The following is a 13400-nucleotide window of genomic DNA, read 5'->3' on the forward strand; positions in this document are numbered from 1 at the left end:
ATAAAAATGATCCACCTACCGCAAGAGACAAATGTTTTGAAATGAAACTTTCTATCCAGGTGGTAAATCGCATGGTTATATAGGAAAGCTTTCTTGTAAGGACAAACAATGAAAAGTTTTACTTACCCATTAGCCTTTCTCAGCGTCAGATGAGGTGCAGCTAAAATAAGTGCATCACATATCCTGAAACTCAAAAACAGTTTAGTCTGTTTCTGTTTAAGGTAAAGTGCGACGAATTCGGACGCGCACACGCTTTAGAACGTTTCTGCGCAGATTCAACTCCGGCCTTGCGCAAATGGGTTATTTTGTAGCGCATGTACTTAACATCACCTGTCATTCTTGAAATTGCGCTTTTACCAATATTTTTGACCCAGTCTCTTAGAAATACATGTGACCTATAACCTTGTCATATTTTGACCCCCTAGGAAGCTAGTTTGTATTCAATATGAGCGAAAAATTAACATTTCTCTCCCATTTACATGGTGCATATTACCCAATCACCTGGAGATATTCTAAAAAGTACCGTGGTGACACCCTTTTATTAAAAATGTAAACTAAATGGTATTATGTCAGGATTTTATTCGCCAAGTTTGGTCAAAATGGCACCATTCATAGCGACAGGAAGAAAGTTCGAAAATTATGTAGTGATATAATTTCGATATCGTCATTTTGTAATCGATATTTATGTCAAAATTTCTTTACAAACATCATGAAAACTATACATTCGATAGATATGAATCTTAAGTTTTGGTATTTATTAAAATTAACTCATTTGCTAAGCGTTTTATAATTGCTTTCTTTAGTTTAAGTGAATTATATCATTTTTATTTATTTCTAACGATGCCATTTTAACGTCCGTTTCCATGGAAACGAGCCCGGTAACCCCCATTTTTTATATCATTTTTGCACTTGCACAACTTCCAAGAATATTTGTGAAAACTGTCAAGAAAATGACACCACAACCTAATTTTGACGTAATTCGTAGTACTTCACCTTAATGTACAGAAATGTAATACATTTCTCCACACAATTCTTTTTTTGAAATCTGCCGTTAAAATCCTTCTTACATCATTTCTTCGGTACCAAATTATTGTCAATTCATGTCGATGTTTATGATTGATGTTTATGATTGATTATGTTTTAAACTCTAAAGAAGGTAAAACTTACATGAGATCAAGTGCTATGGCAACTGGGTGAAAATATGCCATACGATAGAGACGATGCCTTGTGTAGAACATCTCATAAGCACTGTGCACCTCCTGTTAAACAGTATGGTTTAGTAATGAAATGATAATACAATAATCTTGAGTATGAGTTAACCGGAGAGTAAGTGTCACGAAGCAAGCAATCATGGTCGATGTTAATATGACAATCATTGTAATGACCAGTGATTTATAGGATTTTTAGTATCTATTTTGGACGTTTTTCTAAAAAAAACTACATCATCAGCGTTATAACCACATTATGAAATAACGCGTACATTGACTAAACTATTGTTTCTTCTAGTACGAAAACAAATTAGTACCTGCAGGTTCGTGTAGATATATTCTTCAAATCACGACAATCAACGTTGCAAATACAACAAAGTAATAACAAAATACACTCAACCTTATCTCTGTACCATATTTTTCTCACTCCACCATCCCGTTTATCTTTAAGTACTCTCGAACAGTTGATGAAGCGATCGTGCAGGAACTGGGATGACACACCTAAGTAGTAGCTATCCCTTGCAAAATAGTCCCACTTATCTACGTCGATCTGATTTGCCTTGTTAGATACAATCTACATGGATTAATAAAACGTCTCTGTAAAAATCAACAAAATTGAATCGAATCGAAGCACTCGTACATTTACTAAGAACAAATTCTTGGCAGTACTTAAAGACACGATACTTTATTATTGATTGATTGATTGATTGATTGATTGATTAACTTTATTACCTGAAAAATTATTTTTCCAAATCATGTTTAGAACAAGAAGGTATACAAATCATTCATAAGCTTACAGGTAATAGGAGTCAGAAAATAGCAATAATGCTAATCAAAGTCTGACCCCTCGATTCAGCTTAATAGTACATTCATGGATGTTAAAGAAATTAAAATATACAAAAATTTCATCACATATAAACCCAGCTTCTATTGTTTAAAGTAAGTGGTAGAAAAGTGTCTATATCATATATTCAGTCAGCAAATCCCTTTAAGTGACTGTGAAAAACTATGTCTTGTCAGTTCCTTTCTTGTATTAAGTGTGATATTGTTCCATGTAATTGCACCTGTGTATGTTATTGATTGTTTTCCTATTGATGTCTTAACAGGTGGGATACATAAATTCCCTTGCTCTTTTTGTTCGTGTATTGTATTTGTAATCTAACAACATGCAGTAATCTGTAATCGAATGTGGTAATTATTGTGTAATAAATCATAAACAAAGATACCAATCAAAAACCTGTGTAACTTAAATACATCAAGGAGTTCCAAACTATTAAAGAGTGGAGACGAACTGTCCCTGAAATGAGCATATGAGATTGCCCGCACAACCATTTTCTGGACAAAAGAATACAATTCATATAGGAAGTAAATGTATTTCCCCATACTTCTAATCCATATGATATGTGGGGTTGAATAAACGTCTTGTACAATAAAATAAGTACTGGTTTGGAATAAAGCCTTTAAGGTAATTAGAATTACCTGCAGAAACAACAGTCAAATATAATGAAAAAGCTGGAAAAAGCATAAAGTAATAGACAAACACATTTAAAAATGTGAACAATTAGACGTCGATACCATGTAGGCATTTCTTGTAAGGTTGTAGAAATGGTATAGCCATAAAGTGATGACATCAAAGATGTGTGAACTTATTGGGTCAAAGGTTGCGTTCTAAAAGGGGCGATAAATTATTCTTGGGGTATGAGTCAGAAATGGGGGCTTGGAAACCTAGGGGGTCGCTCATTGACAATTTGGTCAGCTAACCCTAATTTCTGGCCCCCACTGTTCTTCATCCAACACAAAAACTAAGCATTCGAAAACTGTGAAAGTGATTGGAAGGAAGTGGGAATTTAGTTTAACATTAATAGTTTGTCAGTATCGTAATTACAAGGCGTCTGTACATTGTGTACGGCGATTGTGACGCCATCACTTTGTGAAAATATCACTTCCACAATGTTGCCAAATTGTTTTTTTCATATCTGAAAACCATCAGATTATGATCTATAGCTCACCTCATAAAGGAAATTTCGACGAGGAGCACTGTATGTGTCCGCCTGTAAGGCAGTATAAAATATAAGTTACGAAAAAGCTGAAGCTATTTCAAATTATTACCTTAAGGTTAAGTCTAGTAAACAAGATACCAACGAGAGTATTTGTTTTCAATATCGATTTTAGTCGAAGGTCATCATCGTGAAATATTAAAACATTTCGACCTCTGGTAAAATAGCTACAAGCAAGCATTATTACCCTCAAAGGGATAATATGATAGAACCCAGTGACCTTTGAGTACACTCACAGGTCATGGGGTTCTGTTATTATTACATATGTTGTTTCTTTTATTTGCATCATTCAGCTAGAGAATGGACAACTAGTCGTGGGTACTACTTGTCTGTCAAATCCTTTAAAGCCACTTCATAAACTTCAGCTCGACCCTGCGGAGTTATATAACATTGACATCACTGTGAATCAAACCACACGTAACTGTTGCTGAGTCGTCGTCGCCCATTGTCTTTTTTGCATCGCTGATGACAAAGTGCTCTCCCGGATAATAAAAATCATCCTCACACTGCAATAAGTACATGCAATTCTCTCTGTAGGAATTTTAATCTGTAATGTCGTCCATTTTACGATAACTAGCACCGAATCAAAGTGAAATGAAATCTTGTAGACGACAGTTTTTGTGTTTACAAAAAAAATAGTTCCGGGTTTAAATTGGTAAATATTCATTAACATAAAGAAATGGCATAATGTTTTGGTATTGCTCTGCAGTGCAAATACCGGTAGTAAGCGGGCGCTTCGATGCAAGTAAACTGTGGTACATATGTAATAACAAAACGAGCATTACAGAACAATTGATAACGAAAATGTATACCAACTGAAATAAAAAATTAATGCTAGGGTCACTTGTTACACTCGGTCAACATCTAAAACATGTGGATGTATGATATAGTATATATGTTAGTTAAAATACTAATTTTGAAAACCTAATGTATATATGTGAAATTGTGATTGACTAAAATAAGTTATGTATATATTTAATGAGTTTGCCGCCATTTTCAAAGACGGTCGACTACATAAACTTTCGTTTACCAACACAGTGCGTAACTAAGTATGCCATAATACAATTTGACGATGTTTGAATATCTGCATATGGAAGCATTTAGGCCTATAGTTAGCTGTCATGGTAGTCAGCAGGTAAGCCTTAAGTCTCCAGAATTCATTGCGTCCACTAATCGGATAGATCAAGATCTTTTTATGTATATTAGATACCAAATGTTGGTCTGAATAGTCGTATTGTTTTTGAGCACAGGTAAGAAGAAAAAAGATGTTGACGGCTACAGTGCACTTGACCCGATTCCAATTCTGTCTAATCACAATCAAACGATTAAATTAATGGCTGTATTAGGCTTTGAAAAGAGTAAAAGAGTTGGCAATATGTATAGATGACCAATCTTACCTTTTTGTATTTATCCTTGCCTTCGACGTTTCGAGCTAGTGGTCCATAAATCATTTCTTTAATCATATGAAAGTCATCTCCATTTATCTCGTAGCCATATTTCTTGTTAAACACATCTTTGAGTTTGTACTTTGCAACCATTTCATCAAATATTTTAATGGATCCAAGTTCATGCTGAATTGAAGTAATTACATATGTAATAACAAGTTCTCCAAAATTGAACTCTTTAGAAAGGACATATAAGTAATTATTGTTCAATTGTTTACCCACAGCTTTCAGCAAACTATTTCTTCCGGGTGTTCTTAAATTATCTTTCAACTTTCTGCATAAAGAGCCAAACCGTAATATCGACGACAAACTTGGCGTGAACATCACAAAAAACGTTTCAGCCCCTATTTTCATACTTAGCATAAAAAATCGAGCATGGGTCAAAAGCAAACTGATTTTTGATCGGTCGTTTTGTAGCACAGTTATGCTTGATTTGCCGATCTCAACCATATTTTAGTTCATCTTAGCTCACTGAGCTAAGAATGAAAATGTGAAACGTGTTTGTTAAAAATGCAGTTTTGTTGATCATTAATGAGTCACAAAATGAAAGGAAAAGAAACTATTTTTGTCGAGTTCGAGGTCTAAGAGAATACCCATACTTACAGACCAATTTTTGTATCCCTTGGGTTTAAATCGAGGAAGAAAGTGATTTTCAAATAGATAGGAAAATGGACCATGGCCTGAAGAGAAGAAGGTCTATATATATAAAAGATGCTAATATTTGAAATCAATTACATCTTGATGAAATTGTAGAAATCATCGATGACGTTTCAAAAATAATGACGAGTACAAACCAAAATACTTTTCAAAGCAAGTCACTTGCCTAAATTATGACACAGTGCTCCCAATCCAACGCACAACTCCTCTTCTCTTGTTATTCCCAGACTTTCTTGAGATTTGAAATGCCTGACCATCCTTAAAGCCAAGTGGCAGGTCCTTTGAAATTACATTATATAGAAAACAAAGATGTAAAGCACCAACAAAAGATATTCAGTGTTTCAGGTCTCTATGAAGAACAACACCAACGATGGTATAAATGTAATTCATTACCCTATACTATGCTCAAATCGTGTGTGGACAGCACCTGGATATACAAAGTTCACTGTTCCTAGCTGTTTTATCTCCCTCAAACGCTGGAATTCTGGTGTGTCGATAATTTCCATGTACACAGGGTCTAATGCCACTGTTCCGTGGATTGGGTCTTGAATGATCTGTAGAGGGAATTAATACCACTATTGGTAAAGGATATAAAGGGCTTTTGAAACTGAAATAATCATGTGAGAAGAGTTTTTCTTCTTCTTCATTCTATAGCACTTACCATACTTTGGTACGGTTGACAACAAAGACACACAAGTTGATAAAATATGATAGCAATAACCCCCATCGCAGTCGCGTATACACTCGATTTTGGTATAATTCGCTCCATATAGCACGAGTCGATAGGCGAGTGCTATATGTCGCAGCAGGAGACAACTAGCCCTCCTTGCGTCGGGCAAATTGTCACCTGCTCTCGGGTACATAAACCCATGTATTCAGGCAATAATATATATAAGTTGATCATAGCATGCTAACAAATGTTAGATTATTTTGTATGGTAGCTCAGCAGGTTTCTTTGTCCTAGCAACTTTACTTTATCTTTGCTGTCAACGACGCGGAGCTTATCTAAGTAGGTAGATGTTTGGCATCGTCCTCAAATTTGTACATCCCAAGCCTTGTCTTCAAAACAGCATGTACGATTCCTTTAATATTTAGATGACAGGTCCCCAGGGATTACCTAAATCAGATATGTTTAAATCATGATGAAATATGGAAATTTATATTTTTGAGGTTCATTTTGCTATTTTTCGGCAAAAATCTTCTTCTCCTTTACTGATGGTTCGACGTCTTCAAAATTTGGTAAACATGTCCCTCTGAATGACCTTAGTCAAATTTGTGCTAGTTTTGATGTTATATTGGAATTTTTATTTTTCATGGCGCTTCTTGTCATTTTTGGTCAAAAAATCTTTAAAACTCTTCTTCAAAACTGCTCATAGAACGGCTTTCATATTTAGGACATAGGTCTGTACTGATAGCCTTTTTCAGATTATTCAAATTATGCAGAAATGTGCAAAATTTGTATTTTTAAGACATTTCAGACATTTCAGACCTTTTAAGACATTAGGCATCAGAATATGATATATTCAAGTTATGAAAGTTATTCAAGTTATGATTATTTTGGGGGCAATTTTTACCATTTTCGGTAAAAAAACTTGTATCTCAAAAATTACCCGTCTGATAGCTTTGCTACACACGTTCTTAGGGATAATCTTAATTTGAAATGTTCAAATTATGATGAAATCTTAATTTGTGTAGCTATTTTCCCATTTTTGGTAAGGCCATCCTTAAGTGAGCTGTCAAAGATTTTCTACATGACACAGAGAGCTATTTCGACCGCTAGGTCGCTTGTTGTATTCCTATATTGGTCAGGAAACGGCTAGAATTTAGTTTGTTGCCAATGGTTTCAGACGGCAGTTTCCTTTCACGAGTAAATTTCAGTAAGGACTGAAATTTCCAGGTTCAACAGCAAATGCTTGTTAATATACAGAACAAAACTAACGAAACAAAGTCAAAATTAGTTAATATGTTTTTAACTTCTGAGAAGTAGATTTTTGAAATGTTACTGATTTATTTCAAGAGTTATTTAAAGATATTAAAAATAATCAGACCCCTTTTTTATGAAGGACTTTATTGGACAAGTAAAAAGGTTTTACACTGCCAAGGACCAACTTTCCCAACTTTCTGCTTGTTGTGCCTTACTGTGACACTTTGACAACTTGACATGTTGTGTTTACTTTAGTGCGGATAAGTATCAGAGAAGCCTTGAATAACTTTTTTTCCAAAATTTTCAATTGTCTATACAAGAGGAAATAAGAAACCATTTTACAAAAATTGAGTATGTGTTTCATACATATACGTGGTTCAACGAGTAAGCCAAATTTTGAGTTTTTTCAAAAGGTTTTTTTTGTACGTTTTTAACGAGTATGAACATAAAACGTAATCCGCAATACTTTTAAGTAAAACCTGTTTTATCATTACTTTGTTCATATTTTTTTAAAACGATCTGCAGTGTTTATGGGGATTTTCTTTTGTTTACACTTTTGATAGGAAGGTGTTAACACCCTTGGTATTTTCCTCTGACAAACTTTACAAAGTGGCCGTGTATATTTGCCCATTTTACACTCAAGGATTGTATTTTGCTAAAGAATTTTTGTGTATTTTTAGAATAAAATAATTTTACTGAATATCAGTGCTCTGTATTGTTATATCAAGTCTTGAACACCCCCTGAATGCTCAAAATTAAAGGTGTTCAACAAATGTGCATCATGTATTCTAACCTTCAATACGCTTACCGTTCAACTGCGTCCATGCATTCAAAGAGTGTTAACTTAACTTTACAGTGTAGTACACATGACATTGCATTCCGGCAGAAAAGTTACCTAAAAATTCCACAGCAAATCAATCTTATACCTCATCAGATATAAAATGCTTCAGCTCATAAGGGCCTCCGCGTCTAATTTTAAAGTAATTGGATAAACAGTTCCAATAACAGATTTTTTTACCAAAAGTTGGAAAGATTTTACCCATCATGCAAATATGCATATTTAACTATAATTTCAATTAATGCTATTTTAACCATACCTAGGAACCTTTGAAACAAAATTTGAAGCAATCAAACCATTGGTTTAAGAGAATTAGATGTTTTTGCCAAAAATGGCAAAAATAGAAGAAATAATTCATTAAAATAGAAAGTAACTAATATTGGCATCATATCAATACAGCTTAATGTGCGCGGCCTAATATACCTAACACCAAAGTTTGACAGTGACCAGATAATTTGTTCCTCAATCCTTGATTTTTAACAATTGTCCTTTTTTCCTACCCATTTGCATATTTGTAATGCTGACATGTTCATTTGATGAATGGCACATCTACACTATACATGGCATCACTTCACCAAAAATCAGTTTAACACGTGCAACTACTCAAGTCATTGCTGCCGGCATGCACATCCATCCGTCTATCCATCGATCAATCCATCCAACCATCAATCCATCCATCCATCCATCCATCCATCCATACCTACCTCCATCCCTACCTACCTACCTATATACCTGCCTACCTACCTACCTACCTACCTACCTACATACACGCACGCACGCACGCACGCACGCACACACACACACACACACACACACACATACATACATACATACATACATACATACATACATACATACATACATACATACATACATACATACATACATACATACATACATACATACATACATACATACATACATACATACAGACAGACAGACAGACAGACAGACAGACAGACAGACAGAAAGACAGACAAAAAGACAAAAAGACAAAAAAGACAAAAAGACATGACAGACAGATTTTCATACATGTAAGGCAAATTGGAGCTCCGAATAAATATCAGCTTGCTCAATTCGATACAGCTACCAATAATTATATAAACAAGAGTTAATTACATTCAAACTAAAGTAAACATGTCATGCTTATCAAGATAAAGAAGGTTATGCTGTCACTGATAAATTTCTTTACCAGTATTTACATTCAAAGCCTTGATCACGCGTTTGTTTCGGCTGTCCATGGGTTTATTTAGAGTCAAGTGGGTCAGTGTAATAAGACTAGCAAGAGGAGGCGGTCATAAGGAAGCATTCATTTTTACAGGAAGGGGGTTGGTGAAAAGCAGGAGGAGTGACTTTTACAAAACCGTTTTTTGGGGGGATGTCAAATTTAAAATCAAAGATTTGAGGGTGGGGGGGGTCAAATTTTACCCAGGTTTGTATAGAGTTATTGAAAAAAATAACTTTGGAATTTCATCGAAATCTTGCTTGATTCATCATACATTGTAGTCTATGAGGAAACTATGAATAATTTCTTTTAAATACAAAACTAGCTAAATCTATGTATTTATAGACTTTTGATCATTGATATTACTGTACTTGATTAGATTAGGGTGATTACAGTTGCATGTGTGTGTGCATAAAATTTGATTTTGGAATTTTATCGTAATATTGATCCACTATACATGGTGGTCCATGAAGAAACTATGAATATTTTTTTCCAATACAAAACTAGCTATATCTGTGTAATATAGACATTTGATTTTTGATATTAATGTACTTGATAAGACAAGGGTGGATACAAGTGGATGTTGGTGCAAGAAATTGGATTTTGGAATTTCACCAAAAATGTTGATTCTCTATACATTGTCTGTGAGGAAACTTTGAATATTTTTATTATACAAACCTATCTAAATTTGTGCTTTTATAAACGTTTGACAATTGATGTAAATGTATGTGATGAGAATATTATGTTTGAATGAGCAGATCTGAAAAACAACTATGGTATAGGTATATCACCTAAGTGATTATTTGTAAAGTTCAAAAAGGGTTCTTTGAAAGTTCAAAGGTCAAATGGGAAATTATAAGTAAATTAAGATATTGTTGACACTGACTGTGACATTTTGGGGAGGGTCGCTGTATTTGTGTTTGAAAATAGAGGAAGGTCACTCTTTTTCTTGTATACACTTTTGAAGGGCCAAGTTCGTCACCCTAGGTCCATTGGCTGCCAAGGGTTAATGAATCAAATCTGATGAAATGTATTGGGGGGGGGGGGTTAAATCTACAATTGTTAAATGGGGGTCAAATTTAGAAATTTAATTTGAAGAGGGGGTCACCTCTATATTTCATTTGTCGCTTAAGTTCCACTTAACCCCCGTGAAAAAACCGAATGCTCCCTAAGCATTAACAATATCTCGCTGTCGCTATTATTTTTTGAATTAACCATTATGTAGAAAACAGTTTCTTTGCTGTCTTCATTTTTACTAAAATACCCTTTCCATTATACTTTTGCATACCTTTGGGACTTCGTACCAAAGTACCTCCGGGTTCTCATCAGAACTGGGTTGTAGCATGTTCTGAGTATCGACTGTGTCTGTTTTTTCCTTTGAAGATTTACCTAAACGACAGATAATACAAAATCTAGGGAGTGGAGATTTACAAGTAAAGTGAAAATAATAGCAATTCATTTTTTTTGTTCTAGCTATTTGTTCTGCAAACATTTCAAAATATGTTGATCTTGATATTTATAAAACGTTTCCATAGCAACCATAACTGAGGCTCGTAATATCAGTTTTTCAAAAAACCCTGATGACGACGTCCAGCAAGGATCAGACGAAGAGAGAAAATACGGCTAGTTTTCAATCGGGTTCGAACCTAGAGCTTACGGCATCAGTCGCCTAGCGGAGAGGCCACAGAGAGAACCGCTCGGCTAAATCTCCACTCCCAAAAAAGAGTGGTTCAATAGCCGGCTAAGTTGTTACATTTTTCGGAGAACATTGGCAAGTGCTTGTAGTATCTACTCATACCAAACAGTGCCTAAGGACGGAGTTTACGTCACATTACAGCTTACAACATGTCGTGACGTTTACTGCGCTAGTCGGGAAAAAATTTCATTAGATGATTTCATTTGGTACATGATTTTTACCTCTGAAAAACAAACCTTATACATATCCTCTTACAATTACCAGAGATCTAGTGAATATATGAAAATCTGTCAGCGAATTTCCGTTACTTTCCAACTCTTCTGGATACATGTGTTGGAGGTAGTTGGATATTTTACATTCGCTTAACTTATGACATCATTAATATATCTATGATTAATTGTTATTAAAACTTTTTGAGATCATTTTAGAGCTGTATTTTTTAAAGACTTCATGAACTAGTTTTTATACGTCTGCGAAAAGTGGTGCACAGTTTGCCCGAATGTCTATTTCGTATTTTTGCAAATTGATAATATGTCGTCAGTCGGGACATTTAGCATCTAAATCATTATAATTTCACTGTATTTATATTTGTACTTTATACCATTGTTGTTACTAAAATATTGTTGTTACTAAATTACGCTGAATATAGTTGATAACAAAGTATTCATATCAATACTATTGAAATTGAAATAAGGCTTGCTTCACCTGTAATGGCAGCCTTTCTCTAAGTTTGTCATAATTGAATGGTTGTGCAAGGCGTCAAAACGGATTGAACAGTAAATACCTATTTTAGTTTGCAAAATATTGAATGATACATTTTAATTTTTAAGTATCCAAATTTTAATTAATAGAATTAGTTTCACGAACTTGGCACTAGATTGGATTAACTATTAGGAAAAAATTGTGATCAAAATCTGTGTCGAGGAAATGATCACGAGGAATTGAATTTAGTCGTCTGAGAACAAAATGAAGGTCATACGTTCTTACAGACTTTGTCAATTATGAGCCCATGCATGTTAAGTCAGGACCAAAATTATAAAGAGTTTACTTGGGTCATATGGTTGATTGTAACAACTTACATAGCTACGTTAAGTTCTGACATAGGTTAATAATAATACCATTTTCAGAGGTGTACAGGTGATGGCATTTGATGCTAACGTATTAACTATGAGTACACTCTGATTTATTAACTGTGAGTATGCACTCTACCTATTTTAATATAATAGATATAGTGCTTCTCAACGACAGGAAGACTTAATAATTAGCAGCACAAAATGTGTCATCATTGTTAATTGCGGTATGATTTCCGCAATTTTGTTTTCATAGTAGCGCGCTAAAACCATCCTGAAAGAGTGATCAGCCTTCATCTCTAAGACATTGAAAAAGCGTTACACTTCATGTACTTACGTCTTTTACTTTTCGTCTTTTTAGGTTTACCTTCACGAAACTCGTTCAACATTTCTATCAGAGATGGCCTCTTCATGATTCTAAACAGTTTCTTTAGCAGATCCATGTTGTTACCAGAAATGTCACCATTCACTTCTAAATGGTAAAATAGATCCATTGGTGTCTTAATTTTCTCTTCATCTGCCCGAGCTAGTTGTCTGTCCCTTAACAAGGCTTTCATGTCTTCAATATCATCGGCAGTTAATTGCTTACTCAATTCATGTAACAGCGTTTTAAATGGGCAGATTTCACTGCGAGGATGTGCCATGATAATTTTTCGTGATGTACAGATGTCTTCGTCTTTCTTTGCACGTTGTAAACTTGAAGTCACGTCATGAACGATGGATTTGCAACGGATACGTTGACTGAGGTATACTGTGGATCACACTTTAACAATATAAACAATAATTAAATTGTGAGCATAAGTTTGAGTCTCGCATATATTAGTAGTACATCAAGACGATGCATGTATTTACCGGGAGTATGTTGACTCTTTGTGAGCTTTGACACAATCTCACTTTCTGAAACAATGAAGGACAAAACAGCTCGAGTGAAGTAGGCTGGCAATGGTTGCTGCGGAAGAATGATGGTGATTATTTGGCAAAGCATATTTTTGTCAAGATAGTATAATTTGTTTTGCGTGGCGGAGGGTGAAGTGACAATTAGCGCTAATTAAGTATGCTGACATAATTGATAGACCGGTTAATGAACAAGTGCAAAGGGCAAATTTTTAATTACTCAATATCAAATCAGATACGTACCTACCTTTTTTGAAAGGTCACAGAGATTCAACAACTTCCTGAAAAGATAAATAATCCCTTATTTTGTTATCAAATGAATAATAAGTCACGATTTTTAAAATGCAATAGTGTGCACATTTTTTATTGCTTGCTGTTATATCCCA

The 13400-nt window shown here is 34.6% G+C and overlaps 1 protein-coding gene and 1 long non-coding RNA gene across 2 annotated transcripts; both read right to left on the reverse strand.

Annotated features, from left to right (window-relative positions):
• Positions 1-769: 769 nt before the first annotated feature.
• On the reverse strand, positions 770-5395 carry LOC139136250 (uncharacterized). The gene is made up of 4 exons (XR_011553171.1): positions 5314-5395; positions 4663-4836; positions 3218-3259; positions 770-1782 (listed from the first exon to the last, which is right to left on the reverse strand). It is a non-coding gene; the product is annotated as an uncharacterized lncRNA (long non-coding RNA).
• A 130-nt stretch (positions 5396-5525) lies between these two features.
• On the reverse strand, positions 5526-12871 carry LOC139136514 (deoxynucleoside triphosphate triphosphohydrolase sahd-1-like). The gene is made up of 4 exons (XM_070704239.1): positions 12458-12871; positions 10643-10743; positions 5761-5921; positions 5526-5646 (listed from the first exon to the last, which is right to left on the reverse strand). The coding sequence occupies exons 1-4, from the start codon at positions 12762-12764 to the stop codon at positions 5526-5528; spliced, it is 690 nt and encodes a 229-aa protein (XP_070560340.1). The 5' UTR covers positions 12765-12871.
• Positions 12872-13400: the final 529 nt, after the last annotated feature.

Source organism: Ptychodera flava, chromosome 7 (genome assembly GCF_041260155.1).
Source record: "Ptychodera flava strain L36383 chromosome 7, AS_Pfla_20210202, whole genome shotgun sequence".
In the NCBI taxonomy this organism is placed as follows: Eukaryota; Metazoa; Hemichordata; class Enteropneusta; family Ptychoderidae; genus Ptychodera; species Ptychodera flava.

What these genes read in the sequence shown, in the direction of transcription:
- LOC139136514 (XM_070704239.1), bottom strand. Translation starts at nt 12,764, where the DNA reads ATGGCACATCCTCGCAGTGAAATCTGCCCATTTAAAACGCTGTTACAT. An exon ending in AAAGACGAAAAGTAAAAGAC is followed by an intron (nt 10,744 to 12,457) that starts GTAAGTACATGA and finishes TCTGTCGTTTAG; the next exon opens with GTAAATCTTCAAAGGAAAAA. An exon ending in TTTGGTACGAAGTCCCAAAG is followed by an intron (nt 5,922 to 10,642) that starts GTATGCAAAAGT and finishes TTCCCTCTACAG; the next exon opens with ATCATTCAAGACCCAATCCA.